Here is a 27943-nt window from a genome sequence, read left to right on the forward strand (position 1 = left end):
GCTCAACCACAAGAGGGCGTTCAGTGTCATATCTTTAGTCAGTGACTCTATCAGTATGGTAGTATCATTTCCCACAAGTTTACAAACTCCAATTAAACCAACTAACCAACCATCAAGTAATTAAAACCGCACAATTAATTTACACATCACAGAAAAGTCATAGTTAATAAAGTAAAAGCTACAATCTGGGATTTAAACTATTTCAACCCATCTGTAGGGTAGAGTATTTTAATACAATGTAACTAGCACATCAGCAGGGGTTGGAGGTGGACTCCCTACTATTCCACTGAAACTACAGTAAAAAAAATACCTACTGGTTGATGAATGGCAGTGAAGTTATTTGAAGCAGATAGCTGCCTAGAATAGTCATGTGTCTGTGCTTATTCTTGCAAAACAAAACCTGAACAGCACAATATTTCTTGTGAACAATTGCATTAGGACAAGCAAGTAAATCACCTTGCATTTTATGCTTTAAAATACATTTCACTTTTTAAATGTTTAATTTTATCCTGTAAATCTGTGAAGGCAAATTGAATAATTCAATGTCATTGTGTCAATATGACAATCAACACTGCAGCCATCTAGGATCTACATGGAATCCATGCTTTCATTAGTTCCAACAAGATAAGACTATTGTAATTTGAATCCATGCATTCATTAGTTCCAACAAGATAAGACTATTGGAAACGTAACACATGATGGAATTTAAGTTGTGGTGCTAGCCATTTTATAAGTCCAACTTTTATCCGCAACACTGCAGATACAATACTGATGTCCCTCAACCAGAATAAATTAAGCAGTTCAACTTCAGCATGCATTAGACATCTAAAAACAATGTATTCACAAGTTATTTTTTATTAAATTCAGTTACAGAGACATCCATTAAAAAAAAAAAGCAGCAATCAACTGTTTTATGGATGGTAGGCAGTTATGCTGCTTGCAAACGGAAATGCCATTTAACCACTTGAACCCTATTCGGGCCATGTCATAGTGCGTTTGGCGAAACTTAAAGTAGCCGATCTGGCAACTTTTGGTAAAATAGATTTGGTGTAGAGTAGGGAAAGGAGTGGGCAAACAACATAGGATAGAGACCTTGGGGACCAGAAAGAGCCCCTGGGGAACACAGGCCAAACAACATAGGATAGAGACCTTGGGGACCAGAAAGAGCCCGGCATGGCAGCAGACACTGTATACAGCCTACATTAAACAAGACAAACACTCAAAACAGAGCAATAACTAATCAGAATGATTCACATAAAAAGGGAGACTAAACCGATTTCACAATCTTAGTAAACATGAAGCAATTGGAATGGGCTAATTAATTAGAGAATAAGTACTTGTAAATGCTGTGTGGCAAACAGGAAGTCTATTAAATGAAAACAGTGTGGTAGATGGATTATGTGTAAAATGAAAATTAATTAATAATTAATAATTAACAGTCAATCACCCACAATGACTTGCACTCTCACACCATGTAAATAGTACACACACACACACACACACACACACACACACACACACACACTTTACTTTTGTTTATTACTAGTTACATTAATTACCAAAGAAGAAAGTAAGCAACATAAAAACAAATAGGAAGATATCTTCAAACGGAGACAGGTAATGACAAATACACAGCAGAAATTGAACCCAAAACAATGTGATTTCACATAAAGACTTTATATTTAAAGCTGCTATAAGACTTTAATTTTTTGGTATTCAGACAGCCAGCAATGAGTAAAACGTAAAAAAAATGTAGTCTGTGACAAATCTAGGGGCCACAATCTGCATTCAAAGATGTTCCTAGATGCAGTCATTGGTCGAAAGAATCCTGGTCGAAATGACTAACCAATCAGGAAGTAGATAGGCAAATTGACCAATGACAAAGCTTCTAGGAAAATCTTTGAATGCAGATTGCGGCCAATAGATACACAGACATTTTTTGGGAGAGCGTTTTACCCATTGCTGGCTGTCTGAACACAAACAAAAGTTAAAAATTGACATATTGCTTATAGCAGCTTTAACTCAGAAGTGTGTACAAATGAAACAACATTGACTTGTGGGTCCATTTGGTTCCATTTGCGCACTATTCTAAGAACACCAAGGATTTTACTGTGTACTATCTGAAAATGGAACAGTGAACTCAGCAAAGTGAAGCTAAACCTTCTATTCAGTTTAGGCTCTTCAAACCAGACCTGGGTTTGTTGTTGGGTTGCTTTATCCTGGTATGTCTCACATGTTGCACAAGAAAGTGCAATGTTTTTGACTGTAGGGTGGTGGATAGTCGATTAAGAATTGTTTTCTGCAATGGACAACCAAGGGCTTTGCCGAGGTGTGGGAAACCCCACCCATTTGGTGCCATATACAACATAAAATAAGCATTACAAAAATGCTGCATCTCCTGACAGACCGGGGATATTTAGAATTAGTAACAGTTCAGAATCAGAAAAATCATTAAAAAAAAAAATCAAACTAACATACCACAATAAATCTATGAATTCAAAAGCAACACAAATCAAAGAAAGACTAAACAAAAACAAACAAACAAAATCTTCTTTTTTCTTCTTTTTTTTACACAAAACCCAGACTTGGAAACAACGAATGTGTCAACATCAAGCTGGACTGAAGACATGAGACAGCAGCCAGGTCTCAAGTGCTTGCTAGATCAGCAGGAAATAACATTTGGAGATCACTGGAGGGGGCTTGAAGGTAACATCGAGGGCTGTTGTATACCCTACAACAGGCAGCTCCTGTTCAAACGCACACCCTCCATCTCCCCTCTCTGCACGCCAAAGCAGTCTGAACACAGTCCTTGGGCGTGACGGACTAAAGCCTAATTTATGCGTTTTCGTACGACCCCAAAATGAACAGTTTTCAACTGAGAATCACGACGCATCAGTCATATGACTAGGTATCAATTACGCCAGTGGCACGCATTGAAAATAGCAAATCTACATACAAGCTCACTGTTTACAAGCTTTATCTAGAAGAACACTGTTGTGAACTTGTAGATTGGCTATTTGCGCAACCAAGTATAAATCAGACATTAGGCTTAAGCCCTTCAATGTACTTCTCCTCCATCCATGGCCTTAGTTAAAACACTCTGCCTCTCACTTCTAATTCACTCTGATGCAGCTTAAAATCTTTAATCGTGCCGCCATCATACATCACACTCTAACTTGCTGCAGAGGTTACGCGGGTGGAACAGACAACTCTACCTTTCCCCCCTTGTTCAGCTCTGCCCTCCTCCCGGTTCGGCCATCCTGAGATACGTTAGGTCTCCTGGACTTTATTTTGTTCGAGGAGAGCTCGCTGATTTAACACGCACACGCAAACACCTCATCGCGAGATTGGGGGGAGGGGTGAAGAAAAAAAAACCTCATCAAAACCACGCCAATCGATTTCTCACTTTAGTTTGTATTTCACAAGACGTGGTTCTTCCTTCCCTCCCTTTGTCTCTCTCTCTCACTCTCTCTCTCTCTCTCCCTCCTCGGTTTTAGTGTGTCTTCTCCACTCCTGGTTGAGTGGGCGAGCAGGTTTCAGCCATCGGGTTCCGGTCCGGAGCCTGGTTCAACCCACTTTGGCCCAGCCGAGGAAGGCGGGGATGTCCCGGACAGGGACGTTGCGGGTCAGAGCTTTGACCCGCAGGTTACGGTCGTCTGTGAGGAGGACCACCTCCCTCCGTAACCTCACTGGTCCACCTGTTTGTGCGTAGGGAAGGGGGCCAAAGAGGTCAGTCCACTATATAATGGCAGCTAAACCACTTCAACCACTTTCTTTATTTTGGTAAAGCATGTTAATACGATTAACTAACAATGGTTGTATTTGGTCTCCCTGCTCTTCTATTGAGAAAATCAGTCCAGTCTGAAGCGAGTGGTGCAACAGCACCCCTTATTGGTATTCTAAACACAGGGACAAAGCTGTTCTTTGGAGTGGTTGTACCACTCAAAAATAGATCTTGTGGTAGGGTATGACCACCACTACTGGGTGACAAGCGGTACTGCAACTGCATTAAGGTCTAAACTCAACATCTCCCCTGAGTAAGTAGGTGTGCTCTGTTATAGGCTCAGTGGTTAAGAATTTCAGCACTTTTGGTTTGGTTTGTTTTCTACATTTTCCAAAACAAGGGACCCTAGGTTAAAAGTTAAAACAAAAATAAAATAAGTGTTCACATGCGTGCGCCCGAAAACAAAGTACACGCCAAAGCAAATAGATGATACCCAGGGCTGTGTTGTGGTTTACTGTACAGAAACTCAGATAGACAAATGGATGATGTGTCATACTTCTCTGTTCTGGCATGAAGTCCTTGGCCTTGTCTTTGCAGTAGTGGAGACAGGAGGACAGGATCACATCATCGTTGTTTCCCTGACGAAAAGAGGAATAGCGTTGGGAGAGTGAGGTCCAGAACACTGTACAGGCTTAAAGGCGTAGTGAAACGGAAATGGTGGATATTCTATTTTGACGTTTCAGACTGTTGAAACGCTGCTATGAAGTTTCTGAACCAATCAGAGAGTCGCATCCCTTCAGGCGATGGGACGGTAGCTATGTAGCGCATGGAGTGTGTTTGTTTACAAGTCAGATAGTCGTTGATACTGAGAAACTGGAAGAGCTCTGCTACGCCAGAGATCACAGACTGGACCCAACTTATGACTGAAACGGCATCCTTTGAATACTCAATTGCCAGGAGGAATAACGTCAAAGGGAAGTTCCATGAGATATGGGACTACTTTTATTTATATATCAAAGGATTGTTGTAGTAACATTTTGTATTTGTACATTACATATGATATAACCACGAGTGTCAACAACAGAGTGTGGAGGGGTGTTGTCCAGGGTTCTTTTTTTTTTTTGACTGCTAGGTGTGTTTTGTTTTTTGTTTGTTTTTTCTTGTCTTTTTCTTTTGTGTAAGTCATGTGAATTTTGTATGCTTTATTTAAAATCATTAAAAAACTTTGATGACAAAAAAAAACCAAGTCAGATAGTCGGCCATGCTGTACCAGTTTACTGATATGTGGCTTATTTCTACCCTATAATGTTTTCAGATACATATTTTAGCGTGATGATTAAGTTGAAACCGAGTAATACACTGTCTGGATGACATCTTGAATGGGAATAAAAACGGAGGATTTCTGTAATCAGTAGCAGCTGTGCTGGACGGATGCGGAGATATGGGGAATTAAACGGGTGAGCTTCATTTGTATTGGCTTTTATCGATGTGGGCCTCGACACGTCATCACGCAGTACGTTTTCAGGAAGTAATTAAAATTAGATTTTTATGAACTTTTACACAAAAATGAAAATATACCAATTTCTTTGGCCTCCATTGTTACTTAGGTATGCTCATATGATGACCACGGTTTTGGTCTAAAAGTGTGAAAAACATATTTTTAATTTTACTACGCCTTTAACAGTTGATCAAATGAATTGATTTAATCGATTATAAAAAACTTTATCGATTGCATTAAATAATCGATTCTTGGGGAAAAATAATATATTTAATTGCTTTTTCTACTTTTTCTACTTTCTACTCTATTTTTAAATAAGCCTTGCCGAGCCCTCCTATTTCTGTAGTGTGAGGCAATACACATAGGGACACACATAGCTGGGTAATGGAGCGGAGGCGCCGCTCAAAAAAACATTAGCTGAACTTAATATCCACGTATGGATTCCATCAAAAGGTTGCACTCCGGAAGTCCGGATTGACGTTGTACACCACCCAAACGGTCTGGAGATTTTAGATGTTGATCTGTTTTGATGACTTTGCCTCTCACCTGTTGGCTGGAGGTATCTTCGCTGCGAAAGGCGATGGACTCCAGCTGGCTCCCCCTGCTAGTCAGGGCTCTGAGGCAGGGCTCCCGCGCCTCAAACCCTCGCTCCAGGAACACCACAGCCAGGCGGGCCTTCTCCTGCACAGCCCGCACGTGGGACATGCTCACGTTGGGGTTACTGCGGCCTCCGCCAATGTTGTGCTCTTGGCCCTTGGCCAAGCCGTCCAACTCTGTGATCACTGGCCAAAGGAGAGACAAGTCAGTCCAGGTGATAATACCACTGTATTACAGCAATGGGCTATATGCACAGTTGCACACAGAATAACTCTTCCTACTTCCGGGCTGCTTCCTTCCTTCAGGTGTTACAGATTATACTAATTAAGGCTCTGTTCCATTTAGTGTACAGTGGTAATCAAACTTTTTATTTTCATGGACCCCATAACTCTCTGAGTGTACAAATGGAAATGACAGGGCTATTTGGTTCCATGTCTACACAGAGTTACACACCCATATGGGGCATTTGGAACCCACTCAAGGACACTTTGAGACCCACTGGTGTAGCAGTGTTTCTAGTGAGCCAACACGCACAATAGCAGCACCCTGACTCTGTTTGACCAGAATGGAACAGAGCCTTCATTAGTATCATCGGCAACACCTGTGAAGGAAGTAGGGAAGGGGCCCAAGTTCTTTCTAAAATGGCGTGTGCATATAGCCCATTGGACAAGCAATTAGTGATATTACACTTTGAGGGGAGATTGTATGATTATATTTTTGGCCTTTACTCCCCTCTCTTCAGAAAAAAACAGACAAAACCTTTAAGAGCAAACCCTTCTCTCTGAGTCTCACCTATGAGCGGCACCACGAGTATATATATTCCAGACTGAAGGAGCTTCTTTAGTCCGTCCAAATGATCTATGAATCCATTGGTGTCTGGAACCAGGAACAGAGGACGCACCTCCAGCTCCAACTGTCCGCCTGCCTGCAACACCGCCTGGGAAAACACACATGCACGCTGTAAATATACTGTGTGTTGTTATCGTTGCTTGTCTTTGTCTGTTGTCTTTTTATGCATTGCTTTGGCCATGTCTTCTTGATATAACTTGTAAGAGAGGTTTTAACCTCAATGTGACATACAGGTAAAATAAACGCATCACGCCATAACATAACAGGTCTGTCGGTTGTCTGCACTGGAGATAGAATCATGCTGCATGAGCTGAAACTCAAGCATGCCCTCGACTAGGGTTGGAATCATTTTGGATTTTAACTCATCCACCACTAGTAGCGATAGTTCATCTCCTGCCACCGTTCAGTCCCATTGTATTTCGTTGTGAAAGAAGACCGCCTGCTCCTCTCCCAAAACATGTAATAGAGGAGCTCCTCGCTCTGATCTGATCAACGACTATCTAAGAGTCTTTAGAAGCATTAATATTTTAGACGAGCGTTTACCGGGAGTTGCTATTGAGCCGCTAAACATGGTCTCTTTGTTCATCCAGCGGGATTTGGGCTGCAATTCTGATAAAAAGGTCTAAAAATGCCTCAGCCCCCCCCCCCTTTTTTGTTTGACAATGCATTGAGGCTGAAGGGAAAGCCAATGGAGCTCAGAGCTGCAGATAGACAGAGAGCCTCGATATGCGGTAAGCCGATATTATAGGTTTATCAATAAATAGAACGCTAAATAACACGTTAATTTTTTCATTGCACCCGAACCGGAGTCTTAAGTGTCTGTAGAGAACACTGTAATCAATTTATATTAAAATAGGCATCAAAAGGCACAGAGGGCATTTGGACCAGGAGGTGTCAAAAAGCGATATCGGCGGTAAATTAGTTAACAGTCCGATCTGTTCCAAATGGAATGGAAGTGGTACCTGGATCTTATCTTCTCGCCGCTGCTGCTGTGCCAGTTTGCCGGCGAGGACGTGGCGCCGCGCCCTCAGCTCTCTGATGTCATCCTTGCCGTCACTTTCCTCCTCGACGTCCATCTCGCCCTCCGAGGCGGACGACTCCGCCTCCACGATGACGTCATCGTTCTGCAGACAGAATTAATAATGAATGACACACTGTGAGCTTGTATATCTGCTATGTTTGAGAACCACTCTTCTAAACCAATGTTCTAAATCCTAAGAGTTTTCTGAAAAACATATGATGCTATGTATACTGTTACTGTATATAGTTAAAATGCCACATTTGCGTTTTTTAATTTCCACTCGGTTCCAAGGCGAAGAGCTCAATTAAGCTTGTTAAGGGGAGGGGGAGACGGTTTAAATGGGGGGGGGGGGGGGGGTCTCACCTCTTTCTCTGTCTGAGAATCCTGCCTTTGCCTTCCGTCCGTTGATTGGCGAGTTGGAGGAGAGGTTGCCGTGGAGACGTATTTGCCTCCTTTGAAGGCCAGCAGTGGCTCTTCCTGTCCACACAAGGCCTCCAGGAAGTACTTGAGCACTGTCACTCGCTTACAGTCTGCTGCTATAGCCTGTGTGAAAGAATGACTCTTTACATTACAGTCTGCTGCTATAGCCTGGGTGAAAGAATTAGTCTTTACATTACAGTCTGCTGCTATAGCCTGGGTGAAAGAATGACTCTTTAAATCAGTGGTCGCAGCAAAAGTGGAACGATCCAGGAAGAGAAATATGATGACGAGAAAACAATTGTCTAACAAGGAAGTGGATGGGAGGTGATTTTTGTGACCACGTGGTTTCCTTGTGACTCGCTTCACTGGGAGTCCAACGGTCATAGGTTAGCCAAGAGCACCGTCTAGTAGTGTAAAAACTAAAAACTAAATCATCCTTGGCAGTGTGGGCCATTGCTATAAAACTTGTTTAACTCGTTCTTGGCAGGGAATGCGTCAAGGATCTATTAATAGTTAAGTCCAAACACAAACTGGGTTTAATTATTAACACCTGAGGGCGATTCTACAAATTCCTTCTAAATGAGCAGAAGTAGATGTACAAGATTGCAGCTCACAGGCTGTGAGCTTGTCTATCTGCTATTTTTGACACGCCAATACTAAAATCTAAAATGACACCAGTTTTGCATGTAAAACCGAATGGGCTCCCAGAGTGGGAAGAGCAGATACTGTATGTCTTTGAACACATTGGGCTATACACTGTCTGTGTGTCAAGTGTCTATGTTGCAGTGTCCATCAACACAGTAAATTCTCCCCCTATTCTGACATGGGGTCAGTCTATGAATCAGGCACTCGCCTATGCAGTACCGATCCCTATATTTCAATACCTAATCTCTTATACCAGGGGTACTCAACTATAGATTAGGCAGGGGGCCACAATTGTAACATTACTTAAAGTTGGGGGCCACAAAACAACACAAACAAAGGTAACAATTTACCGTTTTAACAGAAACAAAAGTTGTATACATTTTCAGTGGCATAAAAGAGCACAACATGAGTTCTGAGTGCAGTTCATCCTGTTGCCATGTCCTGTTTGTAGCTACCTATTTTTTTGTTTTTCCATCACGCCAAAATAAATATTTCTTACTCTTACTTTGTGTTTCATCAAATCACTGAATAGTCTCTCTGGCTTTATGTCACAGTGCCCTAACTCTCAACTAATGGTTGAGAGTACAGGGCAAGAGTTCTTTAACAGTTCTATACCTTTGAATTTGTAAGAGTTCACAGATAAAAATATAAAAAGGTGGAGAACTTCAAAGACGGTCCAAGGCAGCTCTGTTAAATTGAAGTAGAAAATCCTTTATTGCATGTCCCAGACTCCCAAGTCATCTTTGAGCAGAAAATGGTGTCTGACCCCTCCCATGTACTATACCCTGAGTATAGGCTAATGCCATCACGTAGGAGGTACGAGGTCCCCGCGTGCAAATATAATAGGTACAAGCATTCCTTTGTCGCCGTCAATCTTAACCGAGTCCTTGCAGACAGGGTAGGGGTATTTGAGGTGGTTTTGAAGTGATGCTCTCCTTTTTGCACTAAGTATGTCAGCGTGTGTGTGATTTAAATGTAGTACGAGCCACTGTGTACCTCTACTGTTTGTATTGTAATGTATTATATTGTATTCTATTATGTATGCTGTAGTGCGGGTCCTTGCATCCAAGACAAATCTCTCCTTCTGGAGACAAAATAAATAAACCTTGAAACCTTTTTAAAAAGCAAGGGATAAAATGAGAGTCTTCTCACAAAGAAGTGAGATGTGTCCATTGAAACTCAAACTCAAAACCAAAGCCTGTGCAGAATAAAGGTCTGGTAAAGAGATGATGCAGCATGAAGTCACCATGATGGTCTCATACGACCTATAGCACATAATGGAAATAAATGTGTACAATTAGCACACAATAATGGACAGCAGTATGTCTTGAGACATAGTACCCATGGCCAAATTTGGCATATGGTTACTCTCTCAGAACGGCAGATTCTGAGCCTCACGTTCACTGCAGAGTCAACGGAAGGCTCTGGTCAACTGGTTTCATACCAGACATACCAGAGCTCACTCGTAACTGACGCTATAAAATGAATTGACCAAAAACAAAAAAGCAAACACAGACGGGTCGAATCAAATAATTTGCTTCGACTGATGGGGTCTCGGCTCTCGACTGCCTCTTCGACTGGTCGACTTTCAGAGGACAGCCCTAGTAACCGCCTCACTCAGTGTCTACGAAGCAGAGCTCCTATATGTCAATAGTTACTCTTCTATACAGTAACTAGCTCACTCACTGTGTCAGTGTGTCTGTCTATGAAGCAGGGCTCCTAAATGCACAGTAACCAGCTCACTCACTGTGTCAGTGTGTCTGTCTACGAAGCAGGGCTCCAGCGGCGCAGCCAGCAGCGGGACAAAGCCGGCCAGCAGTCGGTCCTCCTCCAGTAGCAGCAGGCTCAGCTCCTCGTCCCCCTCGTCCTCTGCGTCTGCTTTGTATAAGGGCGCCTCCCCGTGATCGACGTGCGCCAGCACATTGCACAGGTCTGCCAGACACTGCCAGACGTCAGGGTTGCTGCTGGAGACGAGAACCACAATGTTGTTGTTAAAACAGATTGTTTGCCATTAACGTATAAATATACACACACGTGTTTTAATAGCCATCTGTTGTCTGCGACTGACGTATATACACGTTTTGTAGCGCTTTATATGGATCTGAAACGGCACAGCTAAAAGCTTTTTCATTTTGCCCCGAGCCGGTTGCTAGGCAATGCATTGCATGCATGCTCACACATGGCATGCGTAGACTACTGTTAAAAAAATAATAATATATATATATATATATATATATATATATATATATATATATATATATAAACGTTTCTTGAGAAAGATATCTAGCGTGAGCTAATGCGAACATTAGCCTTCTCTTACAATGGAGGTCTGTGAGCCTCCTCCGAGTGGGGAAAACAGAAAAGATTGAGTAGTAATCTCCCCAATTCCGACCCTGCAAGCCATTTACCACTTGTGACCACCAGTTGTTCCATTTGTACATCCTCAAGAGTTACAGACCTGTAAGGGTCCATTTGGAACCAGCTATAAGAATCGTCACAGAACCCGAATCGTTAAAATCCTAAAGGTTCCCAACCCTAGCAGAGGCCTGTGTGTTGTGTTCAGCTCAGCAGGGATTCGCAGCCACCATTTGAGCAGCTGATTCTCGATACATATATGCCATCTTGCTAACAGAAAAAAAGCATGGATAAACCTACACAAGACTTCAAGCCTAGTCCAAATTACAAATTGTTTTCCATTTCTTTGTGATAATCAATTGACCAAGATGACACTTTATCAACATTTCCGTTTTGTTTTCTAGGAAAAGACTAACTCTAAATAACATTACAACTACCGAACTTGTTTGTCAGTCATTTGTCATTGATACTGGCTTATAGGGTAGGTGAAATTCAGCGCAAGACATACAGTATGTGATAAACATGAACATTGATTTGAATTTAATAGGGCCTTTAAATATGCATTAGCTTCAGCTGGGTCTATATGACTGACGTAGGTTAGTATGTGCATGCTTGACTTTGAACGCACGCACGTGTGTGTGTGTGTGTGTGTGTGTACCTGATACGACATGGCGGTGGGTTCCACTGTTCAGGATGTCCCAACATCCAATCAGACCAGACCTTGATGCTGGGCAGCAACTCTCTGAGGTCCAATGGGAAAGCAGAGACTCTCGCCATACCCTCCTCTTTCTCTCCATTCTCCAGTGGGATGGCCTCTGAGAGACAGGGAGCAAGAGATTGAGTTTGGACATCAAACTAGGAAATCAAGTTTGTCAAACTATTGTATTGGCTATTAAGAAATGTCATGGTAGGAGCTTAAACGTAAACCTGAAGAACAAAACTCATTGTAAGCCTTCAAAATCAAAGGAAACCGATCCCAGTTTCGCAGCGCTCTTGAGAATTAAATAATTACTGTCTGTTAGTACATAAATATGTTCGTCAGACTACCCAATGCTACATTCAAAACACAAGACAGACTATGTTACGGAATGGAAGAAAGAAGGTTGAGTGTGTGTGTGTGTACCTGCAGGTGTGTCTCTGAGGAGTTCTGTGCAGCGTTGAACCATCAAACCAAACATGGCCAAGCCCAGAGCTGTGCTCTGTTCCTGAAGGACGGAGCGCGTGTCTCCTTCTCCAGCTGACAAACACACACAGCATGTATTATGATGAGAATTACCTCAGGGTTCCGTTTCTGTTTGTTGGCAAGATATCTCCAAAAGTTATGAACCGATTTGCGTAACTCGATGAAACGTTAAAATAAAAATATTAAAATAATAAAGGGTAACAGGTCTTTGTTACCTCTGCTATGAGCAAAGTGGATAGTGAACATGTTGATAGTGATGATCTGAAGCATTCGTGTGCTGCCCAGAGGGGAGGGGCTGTGCTGGAGCAGAGCCCTGAACTCCTGCAGAATCCGACTGGCTACTGCAGGAAAAGACTCCATACTGTATGAAAAAACACATGCGAGCAAGAGAGAGAGAGAGAGAGAGAGAGAGAGAGAGAGAGAGAGAGAGAGAGAGAGAGAGAGAGAGAGACGCAAGAAAGAGGGCAAGCATTAGATGACATGCTCTCTGAGAATGATTCTCATCAAGAATGAGCACAGTACACAGTACACAAGCACTCACCCGACTTTTGTGAAGAGCTTTCCATGGCCGTACAGGAAGCTCAGAATAAACCTCTTATTGAGCTATAAGGGAACAAACAGAAACATATGAATCATCATTGGTAAATTACCAACAAGGACATAAAAAACAGAAAGCACAACAAGATGACAGAACTTTGAAGTGAGTGTATAAGTTAAAATAAAAGGTGAATGTAGGACAGCGACATTTCTGCAGATGCAACGTGGACGATGAGTAATATCATCATTTTTCGACCGCGAGATCGAGATCGAGATCGAGATCATGGATTTCACAATGCCACGCCTGACTTCCCGGTCCTTCATTGCCACCCCAGTTCCTGCTTACTGATGCATGTGTCCCTAGCGATGACATCAAGGAATAACAGTTTTCTACCTCTGGTCTGCTTTGAGGCAGGACTCCAGAGAAGAAGGGAAGAAATAACCTCATTTTCAGCTCTGTAGCAGTGGCCGGCAAACTGTGTTCTTCTGGATTGGACTAGTGAAGAAACACGGGCGAAGGTTGCCGTATATTAGATTAGTCGATGAGTGGCTCTTCAAAGACAGATTTTGCGCTCTCATTAGAAGGCGGGTCTAAGTGCCATCCAACCGTCTCTCTAGTTTCTTTGAAAGTGTCCATGTCTCGGAGCCATAGAGTAGAATCGGCTCAACGGTCTTCCTAAATATTTTTACTTTTAATAAAGCTGGGATGACCAGATCTTATGCATGTCATTGCAGGCTGACCAGGCCATACCCTTCCTAGTTTGAAAGTCCTTTTGGGAAGAAGATATATACGAACCCAAATACTTGTAGTCATCAACCCGTTTCAGAGGAGTGTTTTTATAATGTGGTTATTGTTGGATTTGCATATATTTACGTATTCAGTTTTCGTCTCGTTGAGCCTGAGCGTATTCCAATGATGAACTGATAAGCGCGATGTCATCAGCGAAGTCAGTGTCGGTTAGGTATTTAGCAGGATGACGAGAATAGCATACTGAATATATTCGGCATTGTGCGAGCGAACAGGAAACATTAGAATAGACATTAGAAGAATACTCAGATGTGTCTGTGGGGGAGGCGATGGCTAATGCAAGGTTACGTGGGCCTATTCCAATGTGTCTGCATATTACTGTGATCTTGAAAACGGAACAATAGATATAACCAGATCTCGGAACAAATCGGGTCTATGACAAAAAGAAAGTAAGTCTGATTCTCACATCACTGGCACTGAGGCTGCCCAGCTCCCCGTCCTGTTCAGAGTCCCTGCTGGACTCACTGCCTGCTCTGTGCGAGGATGGGTTTGCTGTGGGACCGCTCGGACGGATCCAGGTCTCCACGCGGGCGCCGTCCTCCCCTCGTCCTCTTCCTCGCACCGCTGGTCCCCTGGAGCCACCCTCTGACTCCTGTCTCCTCTTCCTCTCCTGCTGGTCTGCCTGCAGGGGAGAAAGAAAAAGGTCAAAATAACACTTGTAAATCATTGTTGAGAATGGGGGATGTCAAAATAAATGAAAGTTCTTCTTTTTTCGTGTGAATGTGGGTGTTTTATATATATAGATATATAGATATATACATTATATATATAGATATATACATTATATATATATACACACACACACACACAGTATATATATACACACATACACACACACAAACACAGTATATATTTCCTGGTAGACCAACTGGCCACATCAGTATTAATGGGCTGATTGAGGTGCTATTTACACGAGGATGGTGTTCATAGAAAATGGCAAAGTCCCGTTGCGTTCTCATTTTTTCTTAACCTTTACACGAGAACGCACACGTTATGCTATGTGCCATTATGCTATAATGTCGCTAGGTGGCGATAATTGGCTGCCAAATAGACAGGTCACCCACATACAAGAAGAACCCCTTCACGCAAGCCTGCGCAACACGGCTCCGTCTTTTTGGCAAATCTAGAACTTCCTGTTTGAGAGCTAGCAAATTTAAGACATCCGGTTGCTTTCAGAATAAAAGTGTCGTTAATTAAATAATGATTACATTACATTATTAGTATTATTATTACATTACAGCTATTGTAAAGACACACATTATGTTTCTGTGTAAAAAAAAGTAATTAAATAACACAGAAACATAATGTGTGTCTTATAGCATCATTTAAATGCTTAATTTGTAGTTTTAATTTGCAAATTAAACTTTTTTTTCAATACTCTAGAGGATACTCTTATTTTGAAAAGATGGTCTTAAATTTGCTAGCTTAGATTTGCCAAAAAACAGTGCCGCGCAAGCGGCGCAACACTGCTCTGGGCTGACACTGACAGGCAAAAGCGCCACGGGATGGTATATATTTTATAATACATTAATTAGGCTACATAAACGCTGCTGCTGCCGCCTATCACAAGGCTTTTTATTTACATCATGGTTTTACATTCACCATCGCTGATGAGCAGCACTTTGTAGGCGAGGAGGGAGGCTTGTTCAGGAACTCCATTATATCATAATTATATGGCTCTGCATCAATGTAATAAACATGCGCTGTGAGCCAACGTGAGCCATGATGTCATAAGTTTTGCGGATTCACCGTTTTGCCTGTTTACACGGAGAAGGGATAAAACGGCGTTCTCAAATATTTCCACTCTGGAAGGTGGTTTCACTTTGTTGCGTTTTCACCTCATGAGAACACGGTTCTCGTCTAAACAACCACAGCAAACGGTACTTTAATTTGCCGTTTTCTATGAACACCATCCTCATGTAAATAGCACCTGATTGGTGTGCCATCATCAGCCTAATCTCCGTTGCCTACCACCAACAGGCTGTGTTATTTGAAGCCGACGGGGGCCAATCGCAGGACCACATCGTTACCGTTTGTCTCCGACGGTCCAGATACTTGTGAGGACATGAAGGTTTAAATGACTGACCTTGCGCTTTGCCTCCTCAAACAGACTCATCAGACTCTCCCTTGCTGTGAGGATGGGGTTGGAGGCTGCCAAGCTGCGCATGTAATAATACACAGCATCCAACTTCCTCTTCTGATAAGGGACGAGAAAGAGAAATGGAAAGAGCTTATTAGCATATTCTATATTCATTATTTCGGAATGAATCCAACAATATAATTCCCATCAGCTGCATCAGACGTTTTTTTTAATGACATACCGTGTAGACTGCCAACAGCGCCAGCTGGTTGTAGGGTCGTCCATTTTTAGGAGCAATCTGCTGGGCTTTCAGGTACCAGCTTTGAATAAGGAGTCAAAGACACTGCCGTCATCAGTAAACTCTACAGGGGATTGTCTATTAAAAGTCGTTTCCAACCTTGGGTGTGAGATGCGATTGTGTTGACACACAATCTCAATTTACAACAACTGATAGTTTTATTCAAAATGTCGAACTTGGGAGATTCAAGTTACCAAACCTTCATCTCCGTTGCTCCATAATGGGTCATATTCAAATCACTGAATGCCGATTCTACAAATGCCTTCTAAACCAGTAGTTCTTTCAAGAATTAAAGTTAAAAAATAGAAGATGTACAAGCTATATCTGCTATTTTTGAATAGCCAACGCAAAGATCTAAAATGCCACAGATGCTTTCCCGGTTTTAATGGGTTAAAAATCCTACAGGCTACATAAATATGAAAGTAGACAATTGTAATAAAAGAATAAAACAAGACGCATGGGGAATAATATAATAGGGACAATAAATAAAATAGGGGGAATAAAATGGAAGGTAGTGTCTCCCTGCGGTGTGATAATACCTGGCCTAAGTTCAGGTACAGTATATGGGTACAATTGTGGTGTTTAGGCAAAATTTTACAGATGGGTAAGTGAACCAAGTTTAGACAACCCCATTTGGATGCTGTCAATACACTGAATGGGACGTTATCATGTTTAATCAGACTATTGATTGGTCTAAGTAGGTGACATACTGACCTACCGATGAGCTCAGTAGGCGTTTTGTCGTTAATCTGTGGGTTGATGATGGCTATTGTTTTGACCGCGTCTCAAGCAAACTTGAGCCACGAGAGGCACCATCGAGCAAGCTGAAGCGAGCGAGTTGTCGTGCCGCATGTTGCAAAGTTTGAAAGGCCAGAAAGCCACGCCTCTGTCACGGTCAACCCTCAGAATAACGACAAAACACCTACTGGTCGGTTAGTATCTCACCTACTTCAATAGTATCTCAGCACAGTACCAATCAATATTCTGATTAAACGTGATGATGTCCCTGACAGCATTTGAAGCCGCTGGTTTAGACATGAGTTAGTGTCTGCAGGTCTGTGTGTTTCTGCAGGTAAACATGGGAACAGGGAAATTATGAAAACGTTTAAAAATACGGGGCAAAGAAAATCTGTCTTTAAGTAACAACTGACTCTATCAAAGCAAGGTTGAGTACTGTACGTGCTTAGAAATCTTCAAGTGTTGTACAGTAGCTGCCCTTGGATATAAAGTATGCACTATGCACAGTTTTATCATCCAATGTGTTTCACACCCATCACCAACAACATAGCGTGGATCACAGCATACCTGCGGGCCTTGCCGTAGTTAGCAGACTCACTGGCTTGTTCGCGGTAGCGGGCTATGTCTCCCTGACAAATCATACACCGCTGAGCACTGATTAAAGCATACTTCACCTTAGAGAGAGAGAGAGACACACACATAGACACAGACACAGACACTAAACAACTAGACTAGACCAAGTCCTTTGAGCTTTAAAAGATGAACATCTGGCGGGATGCTTCGCACATTTCCTCAAGCAATTAGTTGACAGAGGTCAACTGGGTGCTCACAGGAGATTATACGTATATGGTGCTTCTAGGATCAATGAGAATATGTAGACTTAAAAAAAGAAGAAAGAGAGACCTGAGCACTCAAAAACGGAAGTTCTTGCCCTGATGGAGACCGTGACAGGTTGGCTTTTATGGAATAAACTTTTTTTTTTCTCCACACTTTGTCTTCTTTTTGTATTATTTAAAAAAGAAGAAAGAAAAGAAAAACGCATCAATAATTTTCAGAAATAAAATTAAAACCCAGTCAATTTATATGACATTACGATATCCAAAATCCCAGACGATATCTAGTCTCATATCACAATATCAATATAATATCGATATATAATCCTACCCACACACACACACACAGTGTTGTACCGTTTTGCGTAATGGGCGAGCCCTGATAGCCACGCCATCCATGTAGGCCTCTAGCTTAAACTGGAACACAGTTTGCAGCTTCTGAAGCAACGAATCAAAGAATTTCGCTCCCTGTGGAAAAAAGAGAAGACAATTAAAATTTTACAACAAATCTCTTTGACAAAGGTAGCTGATCTACAAACTCACAACGAGTAACACACAAAGTGCTGTGGGCTTGCAGATCGGCTATTTTAAACGAATCTTTGGCCCCGAATACGGACGCAAGTGTTCATGATGTGGTCAAGGAAATAGCAAATGACATGTCGTTTTTAATTGTTTGATATCATGGTGCACCACTGACTTTCACACTCGCTCACTCTCCTCGCGTCCTCCACTCGGCACTCGCACCTTAGCCCCACCCCCAGCGCGGAGGAGAGGATTCGATGCGAGGACTGGAGTGGATTTGCCTCTATCGGAATGTACTACGCTGTCATTTCAAAGCGACGGCACATTCCGCGATCACTTATGACGTGCGGTGTATCAATTCAATTCAATTAAAAGGGCTTTTTTGCATGGGAAAACATACAAAACATACATTGCCAAAGCAAAAGTGGAACAATACAATACAATGTGTCACACTCACACAGCTCAGCTGCGACAGCTGGATCACTGGAACCAGAGCCGTGGATGAGATAGTGTATTACAGAATAGACAATCCAATAAATAGCCGGGTAATATTTGCAGGGGGGAATATTACTTGCAGTTTCTTCACCCTGAATTGGGTCCACCCGGGTTATTTGAGTTCCTTTAGCCACGTAACTAGTAAATACATTTTTCTAATAATTGTAGTGGAGTAAAAGTACAATATCTGTCTCTGAGATTAGAAGTAAATGAGTAGAAGTAAAAGTGCTGAAAACTGGAAATACTCCAGTAAAGATAAAAATACAAAGCTTATTTTGCCCACCGTAATACCATTTAAATCCATTATCACAGTAGCACAGAGAAAACATAAGAGCAAATACACAGTACTTGAGTAAATGCACTACTTGACCTCATCCAGCAGGGTGAGCAGCATGTTCCTGATACGAGGGGTGTTGTCAGCGGCCGGGTCTTTGAGCAGCTGGCGGAAGCGTTCGATGACCTGATAGAAGACGTTCTTCCAAAGGGCCTGGTCCAGATTCTGAGAGTCAGAGAACTCGATGTCAGTCAGGATCACCTGCTCGTACAGCGTCAACAGCTCCGCCCTGAAACAACAAGGACACAAGCATAATACTGGTTTGTTAAAGTGGCATTGCAATTACAGACTTAGAATAGTGACGTCAGTCGTGTATTAGATAGATGGATAGCTCTCTCTCTCACAGCCAGAGTGTTGTTCCAACAACCTTTCCCCGTTTCCCATAATTCCTTACCTAAGCTGGGCCATGCGGTCCAGTCCCTCTGCACTCAGTCTGTCCCTGGACAGCAGGTTGCTGAGCTGGAGCTCCTGTGTGTCAGCAGCCCTAAGAAGCCTCCCCAGCTCGCCCCTGGCCTGCCGCTCCGCCTCTTCGGGGGTCAAGCCCCCGTCCACTCCGGCCTGGGGGTATCCAGCTCCCCGGTAACCATACTGGCCCACTCCAGCAGCCGGGTATATACCGTTGGACTGGCCCATTTGGTAGGGACCCATCTGGTATGGGTATGGATAGCGCTGGCCGGCAGAAGCGTTGGGGTTATGCGGGTTGCCGCCGGGGACGCCGGGGTAGCAATAAGGGTTGTCAGAGTTCTGGAACTTGTAGTAGGCCATGGCGGCAGCCTGCTGGCTGGGGTGGAAGGGGGGGCTGCCCGCCACCTCGTCGTCTGTGTCCAGGAAGTGGAGCTGTCCGTACCCACCCCCTGAGGTCTGCAAGTACATGGGCTTCTGCTGGAGCGATGCATGCTGGGAGGGCTGGCTGCGGGTCAGTGCGGGTTTCTGGTCAGGGTTGTTGGGGTCCCAGAGGCGCCTCACTCCCCCTCCTCTCCCTCCCCTTCCTCTGCCTGCCGCTGCCCCTCCTCCTCTTATTCCCCCGAACAGCAGCCTGGGCCCGGGCTCCGGCGGGTTGGAGAGGTCCGTGTGGGCAGGGAGTACCAGGATGCCCCTACCTCTACCGCGGGGGCCCGGGGCAGGCCTGCGTTGTGGGCTGGCAGTGGCAGTGACAGGAGATGCGCTCGGTAGCTTTTCCAGCGACACCCGGAGGATTCCTCGCCCTCCCCCTCTGCTCCCCCGTGGTCGGCCCTTATCCTCCTGCCGTCGCTCCATCACACAGTCTTCCTCCTCGTCTTCCCTCCTCCTGCGTCTTCTCTCTTCCGCCATGTCGCTCAGCTCGCTGCCTTCAGGGGACTCGGTGGACGACTCTCCGTTTGTCCTCCAGCTGCGTGGCTGGCCCCCTCCTTTTCGGACACCTCCGTCGATCCTCCGATCTGCTTTCTCCTTGCGCCCAGGTCCCACACACCGCGGCTGGGGCCCCTCGTTGTTGATCCCTTTGCCTGTTCCGGGCCCATCCAGGCTGGTCACACTGCTCGCTGAACTGCTGCTGTAGGTGCGGTTCCGCGAGCGTCTTATGTCCGACTTGGAGTATCGTTTCGTCGAAATGGTCGGAACGTTGGTATCGGTTTTGTTCCTCTCACTTCTCTCCGCCAACGTCTCCCGCCTGTTCCTGTCCACGTCTCGGGGCTGGTGGTTGTTGTTGTTGCTGCTGCTGTCACATCTCAGTCTCTCTCGCTGCTTGTCCCTGCCCTTGCCTTGTTGTGTCTCTCCTGCTTTGTTGGGCTCCTTTCCTCTGTCTGCCTCTGATGTTCTCCTGTTTCTCTCCATCTCAGCACCGCCCTTGTCACACTTCTTCCCCCCTCCTCCTCCTTCAGCTCTTCCCCTCCTTGACTCCTGATTTCCTTCCTTTTCTTTCTCTCCTCCTCCTCCTCCTCTTCTCCTGCGGTTTCCCCTTTCCCTCTTCCTCTCTGTCTTATCTCCTCCATCTTTCGCTCCCTCACCTCCACCTCCTTGGCTTCTCCGTCCCTCAGTGGTGGCTTTGCGCCTCCTACCCTCTTCTCCCTCCTGACCTCCAACTCCTGTCTTTGCCTCCTCTTCCGTCATGTGGAGCTGTTCCATTTCGCTGGACAGGTTATCCACTGCAGCAGGAGCTTTCTCTGACTCTCTCCTGCGCTGCTTGTGACTCCCCTCCCCAGCCCTGGCCCCGGCCCCCTTCGCTTTCTCGGGCCTCCCTTCATCCCCTCTGTCCTTCTGTCCTTCTCTCAACATGGCTGGATTTTTATTTCCTTCTTTTGCCCCCGCCTCTCTCTGGCATTCTGGTTCTGCCGTAGACTCTTCCCTCCTGGGTGTAGGCTTGTCCTCCTCTCTTGAGGCTACAGACTCCTTCCCCTGACCAGTCCTTCGACTCCCAGGTTGATAGAACACTCTATCTGGTTTACGGGCTTTGCGGGCTGCACTGAGCGGCCTGGCTGGCTCCTGGCTGTCATTTTCACTGCAGTCCTGACCTTGGCATCCCTCTGCTTTGGCTGGTGGCTTGTGGCTGTTGCCAGTCGGGACGTTTAATACGCTGTGACAATTACTACCGTCACCTCTCGGTCTGCCGCCTCCCCCATCTGTACAGTTGCGTCTCCCCATCGTTTTCTCTGAGACGGTCTTGTTCTTGCCTTGTGATGGTCTGACCTGCTGGTCTGGGTCGGAGGTCGCGGGAACTGGGTCCCTGTGGTGACCCAGTTTAGCGTTCTCTCCCTCGTCGCTGTGTCCATGTGCAGCCATCGGATTGTACAGCTGCAAAGCAGGTCGCTTCACCTCTCGCCTTTGCTGCTGCCGTTGGCAGCGGTCGTCTTGTTCCTCTGCTGTGGAGAAGCAGACACAGAAACAATTAGAGGTGCAACAGGTAATTGAACTAAATACATATCAATAATATAATAAAATAATTAATCTATCAATTGAGCGAAATTAATTTAATCCTTTGTTTGAGCCTAATCTGGGTTGCATGTGGTTTGTTGAACTCCCTCTCGTGTTGTGAGTGTGGACTTTGTTGCCATTAAGGAAGTATTTTGACAGGTACATGGGTATCTTCATCTTGTGGTGTAGTGAATCTTGTAGACCAGGGGCCTGTTTCACGAAACTTGGATTAGAGATTAAGCCGGGATTTAACACATATCCTGGCTTAATATATCCTGGATCAGCGATTAACCGGTTTCATGAAAGCTGGTTAACCCATTCTGACCTGAGATCAGATTCATACGAGGTTTCCGCCGGACACACACTGGTCTGATGAACCCATTCTGACCTGAGATCAGATTCTAAAAATGTCGATTTTTCAAAAATAGCAGACCTACAAGCTCGTATCGCGCCACTCGGTGGCGCGATATGAGCTTGTAGATCTGCTATTTTGATGCTGACACCAAAATGGGTGCCCGGTCAGAATGGGTTAATCTTGCCAGATTAATTTAACCAGTTAACCTGGATATGTTGAGGCTTGATTCGGTTTCATGAAAGTGATGCTACATTAGTTACCATGGAAACTAATGCTAACAGCCAGGTTTAACCTAATCCTGATGTCTTTACTGTTCATTAAGCAGTCAAACTGATCACAAACCAATGATGTTTTCCAGATTTATTCAATTATGGGTTTATGTTGCCTTATATGTATCGTCTGCATTAAAGGACTAATTTAAGCACTATATAAAATCAAATAACCAAAATATATAGACTGCACAACATCATGACAGCTTGTGAGCTTGTAGATCAGCTGCTTTTGGTGAATGTTCCCCAGAATAGGTTTGCTGTCGTGCAAGTGCACGGTTAAGAAGAATTATTATATTATATTATATTTATTTCTTTGGAAAAGTGAAAACCACTAAATATTACCATTACTCATTGTTTTACAACATATTACCATTGTAACGTTTCACCCACTATTGAACCCATGACCCACAGTTCACCAGTCTGGCCCCTGTCTGGACAACCCCCTTCCACAAAGGTAGCTCCCTCAGAGGAGGGAGTTATGGCACAATGCGACAATATCATTACGCTTACAATATTAAGAATTCTGTTTTAAGTTAATAGTAGTGGTAAAATGTAAACTATATTTTTGGGGTAGTTAATCATTCAGTCTATCCACTATTGAGAGTATGTTCTCTCTTTAATTACAGCAGCAGTATTTATTTTAGAAGCTTAAGTCCTTGTATCAGTAAGTCTTGAATAGATACTGAGATATACAGAAGGGGGCAGTAATGCAACTATTATATTATTATATAAGGATGCAAACTGCCATAAATACCCCATGAAGTAGAAGGATCAGTAAATCGGTGTTCCACAGAATGGGTCTAGAGACAAAAAGCCAGGCTGTCTATTCAGCCAGGCTTGCTGATCCCGGCTCGCCAAATCCGCCAATTCTGAGCCTCGCTTGGCTTTAGTGGAACGGAGTAAACCAGGCTGTAAAGACCAGGATTGAAAAAGCCTGGTTTTGGCCTAAATCCTGGATTAGTTAATCCAAGTTTCGTGAAACAGGCCCCTGGCCCATTGCAATTGCTGTACTCTGTCGTCAACCATTCCAGCCTATCAAAATGGGCTCTGGGAGTAAGGCAAGTAGTAGCCTGAACAGTTTCTTATGGGAAGTCTGGAGAGCCTTGTTTTAAGGGCCTTTGAGGTGCTATGTTACCATGACGAGGTCCATGCATAGTCGAATAAACTTTGTATGAGGGCAATAACAATTATAATTGTTATTAATTAACATAACAGGATTTTCAGGCTCAGTAAAACGGCCCTTGGTGACCATGAAGTGAACTTATGACAATTTTACATACAGAAAAAACGCGGATCGTAGGTTCTCCAGCGAAAAGACAGCAGTTGAGTTAAGTATCTGAATTTTGATTGATTGAAGTATTTATTAACAGTATGCCGAATGGGTACATTTCAAACGAAAGCACAACTCAATACAAAAACTGTTACATGATAAAGCATTACACTTGTTTACAGGGTCCACCATTTTCAATTCATCAGAAAACACAAAGTTGCTCAACGCATAATCAAACTTCTGACCATTATTGTGAGGCAATTGCGTTTTTAGTACTAAGTGATTGCGCTCAAGTGTAATAACGGTACGTAACATAAGAAAGTCATATTAAGGACCCCATTAGTGCTTTCTTGGGTTTAATTCCTCGTAGCAGACTTTGTATTGATAGTGGAGGGCCAAACCCTCAAAAAGAGGCTTAGTTTTCGAGGTACCCCTCCCCGAGGTATAACAAAACTGGACATAGTTTTTTCATATCTTTAGGATGTTCCCTTCATGAAATGAATTGTCCCGAGATTTACTTTTACTGCAAAGGTCATGAAATTGATCCATGAAGTTACTCACCACATAGGCAAAAAACGCCTACTCTGAAAGATGGAGTTCCAAGAAAATCCTTTGCCATTTTCTACCTGTTGCTTGTTTTTGCATCATACTTGCACAGATTGTCTACAGGTAGTGTCCCTACAACCCACAGCAATCAGAATGCCAATATTTGGTTCCATTGTGAATCAGCAGCCTTTTATATAAGGTATTAAATAGGCGGAAATAGCAAAAAGTTAACTTTTCTGAGCAACATTCACTTGTCCTACTCTTTATCAGGGGTAGAACTAAATGGGACATAGTTTTTTCATATCTTTAGAATGTCCCCTTCAGTAAATGGGTTGTCCCAAGTTTTACTTTTACTGCAAAAGTCATGAAATTAATCCATGTAGTGACTCACCACATAATGAAAAAACGCCTATGCTGAAAGAGGGAGATCCAAGAAAGTCCTCTGTCATTGTCTACCTGCTGCATGGTTGTTTTTATGTCATGCTTGCACAAATGGTCTAGTCAGGTACATCCTAAAGCAACCTAAATGCCAATATTTGGTTCTATAGTGAATCAGTGGGCTTTAATATAAGGCCTTATTAGAGGCAGAAATAGCCAAAAGCATCTAACTATACAGTGTCAACCATCAATCTATTTAATTTGACTGCAAAAGTCATGCAATTCTTCAATTAACTTTCTGCACAAAAAAAAAGTGCATACAGTGTCCCCAGTGTCTACAGGTGTCTGTAGACAGTAGCGTCTACTCTACACCCCAAAGCAACCAGAACATTATGTTAAAATAGGCTAGAATTGTGAATCAGCAGGGATTCATAGGCTCTCTGGGTTAGAATCATAGGCGTTACACTCAGAGTACAGGTCTCCACCAGACCAATTACAGGTTATTGTGGGCTGGAAGTCAATCGTAGCGGACGGACAGACAGGGTGCAAAACATAGTCTCTGCCATGCCTTTCGGCCTGGTGGAGACAATAGGTTTTTACTTTGTACCCAGCCACTTCATATTCATAAAAATACATTGCATGGATGCACCTGGGACGTATCCTCAGTGATGTATCCTGAGGTCAACGGGGTTTCGGGTCTTCCAACATCATACACTCACTCAGGCGACCCAGCCGGGGTGATCAAGTCCCGACTTACGTCCCAGTAGCTACCCTCAATCCGTTGGAACTACTCCAGAACTACTCTGCCAGGGCTGGGCTGGTGCATGGAAGGACTAGGCTCTGTGGGTTGTCTCCTGTCCGGGCCCCTCCTACGTCTCACCAGGTCCACTCCTGTTCTCACCAGGAGTAGAGCGAGGACCTGTGCGTTGCACCAGAGTCCCAGCACCAGACAGTTCATTCAGGAGTGGTGGGCAATGGTTCCGCAGGGAAATGGTGCTGCGGCTCCGCTTGCTGCTTGCATGGCCCTCCTAAAGGCCTCACAGAGGGTTGTTGGGCTTCCTCCTCACGGAGGAGACACACAGGCTGGGGCGCTAACCCATACTGCTCACCCGCGTGCCGTCTACATTCCAGCTGTCACCCGTCTCTCCGGTGGTCAACAGACTATACCTGGTTGTCACATAGTCTACTATTCCTATGGCTGAGTCACTGTAAATAGAAAACTATAACAAAAAATACATCGCATGGATGCACCTGGGACGTATCCTCAGTGATAGAATCTATTATTCTCAGGTAGGCCTAATATCTCTACACCTCAAAGCATCAGAATGATACATTATTGATATTGTATTCTATAGCTATAGGTCCATATAGCCTAAATGCAGTATGGTTTAATGCTGTAGAATTCACAGCTTTGTGCCATTCTTAATGAATAATCATCAATCAGCAGTTTATGGAAACCAATTTGGCCCCAGTCAGTCAGTTCCCTATACAATGCTCAAGATGACATTGAGAATAATCTGCCGATTGATGAGTACTACCATAGAAGAGTTATAGAACAATATTTTGTCATTCCAGCTGTTTTGAGGCATATGTCTACCTGAGAAACATCCTTAGATTCTACATGAAGTGGGTAAACTAAATATCAAAAGATATTTCCTGTTATTAAGTTTGTATAGGCATTTTACAGTAATAGATCAGGATTAGAACATTTAGAAGTCTTGAAAAGAAAACTGTAAAAGGGGCCTTGGAGCCTATTTTTACATATCTTGGGGTCTTACCTGTAGACTGTAGACAATATGTGCAAATATGTAAATCCAAAAAGTAGGTGGACAATGGAGCAGTATTAACTTGACTTTTCTGCATTTGTATTTGCAAATCTCATGGATACATTTCATGACTTTTGAGGTACCCCTGATAGAAGAGTAGGAGCAGTATTACATGAGACTAGCTATTTCCACGCCTGAGGGTAAGAAGCGACCGCGTCATAAAGGGCGAGGTGGCATGCACACATCCACCTGGGTGACTGCTGGGTGAGCGCTGGCGCTTTGGCATGGGGGGTAAGATCAACATAATGAATTATGTACTGATGAGGTCAGATCAACATATAGAATGTCAGAACAGGTCAACTCCATATAGATCTAAGGGTGGCAGTATATAAAAGGTTGCTTATTCACCAATATAACCAAATATTGGCATCCTGGTTGCTTTAGGGGCAGAGAGCACTGAGGGGGAAGGTGCCCAAACCCCATAAAAGGGCACCATTTTGGGGTGGTCTTTTTGTGGGGGTCCCTTGTGCCATTTCAATTCAACTATTATGTTTCACAATAACTTGGCTTGTGTCATTGGAATTGACCCACTTTCAGGGTAGGTGTTTTTTGCAGTGGGGATCACTTCATGTATAGATTTAATGACTTTTGCAGTAAACGTTAAACGTCTGACCATCCATTTCATGAAGAGGACATCTTAAAGATATGAAAAAACAATGTCACATTTTGTTGATAAATAGTAGGACCAAAATTCCAAGTGAATATTGCTCAGAAAAGTTAACTTTTAGCTATTTCCGCCTATTTAAGGCCTTATATAAAATGCTGCTGATTCACAATAGAACAAAATATTGGCATTCTGATTGTTCTGGGATGTAGGCACACTACCTGTAGACAATTTGTGCAAGTATGATGTAAAAACAAACAGCAGGTAAAAAATGTCAGAGAATTTTCTTGGAACTATCTCTTTCAGATAGATTTATTGCCTATGTGCTGAGTAACTTCATGGATCAATTTCAAACCTTTTGCAGTGAAAGTAAATCTCGGGACAATCCATTTCATGAAGGGGACATCCTAAAGATATGAAAAAACTATGTCCCGATTTGTTATACCTCGGGGAGGGGTATAGTCAACTTTTGGGGCTTTTGGCCCTCCACTATGAACTGTACTTCCCTGTGGCCTTTCCCCCCTCCAAACTGTCATCAATCAATTACTATCGCATAGAAAGTGAGGGTTGTTGTTTTGGGTTGAAAACAAACGACGCGCCACCAGAGAATAACATTCAGTTAGCAATTATAGCTAGCTGGCTAACTAGCTGGGCACAAACTTCAATTTAGTAGATTACTTTCAGTAAATTAACTCACTGGTTGTTCGACTCAAATTAGTGGACAATGCAAGGTCTTATATGGCCACCCATCGATCACTTATAATCTCACCTTTGTGACAGTCACCAGTATTGAATAGATTCGATGCTTCAGCACGGAGTTCCGCAGCTGAGATTCGTACTCTGTCTAGATCATCCGCCATCTTCCG

General features: G+C 43.6%; 1 protein-coding gene across 3 annotated transcripts; it reads right to left on the reverse strand.

Annotated features, from left to right (window-relative positions):
* Nucleotides 1-857: 857 nt before the first annotated feature.
* Nucleotides 858-27943, reverse strand: smg6 (SMG6 nonsense mediated mRNA decay factor; the record flags this gene model as incomplete). Of its 3 annotated transcripts, none has more annotated exons than XM_083781096.1 (19): nucleotides 858-3698; nucleotides 4281-4362; nucleotides 5769-6004; nucleotides 6612-6756; nucleotides 7631-7792; nucleotides 8053-8232; nucleotides 10502-10718; nucleotides 11768-11924; nucleotides 12233-12346; nucleotides 12508-12653; nucleotides 12834-12895; nucleotides 14044-14259; nucleotides 15724-15834; nucleotides 15959-16037; nucleotides 17321-17421; nucleotides 17944-18054; nucleotides 18974-19166; nucleotides 19332-21774; nucleotides 27847-27943. In XM_083781096.1, 19 exons carry the CDS (start codon nucleotides 27935-27937, stop codon nucleotides 3568-3570), a joined length of 4977 nt encoding a protein of 1658 aa, XP_083637222.1. In that variant the 3' UTR covers nucleotides 858-3567. The 3 variants fall into 3 exon arrangements, with proteins under 3 accessions (XP_083637222.1, XP_083637220.1, XP_083637221.1); XM_083781094.1 differs by having other exon boundaries at nucleotides 17321-17427; XM_083781095.1 differs by having other exon boundaries at nucleotides 17321-17427; nucleotides 19332-21771; nucleotides 27847-27937.

This window comes from Protomyctophum parallelum (assembly GCF_964188405.1).
Source record: "Protomyctophum parallelum genome assembly, chromosome: 1".
NCBI classification, from domain to species: Eukaryota; Metazoa; Chordata; class Actinopteri; order Myctophiformes; family Myctophidae; genus Protomyctophum; species Protomyctophum parallelum.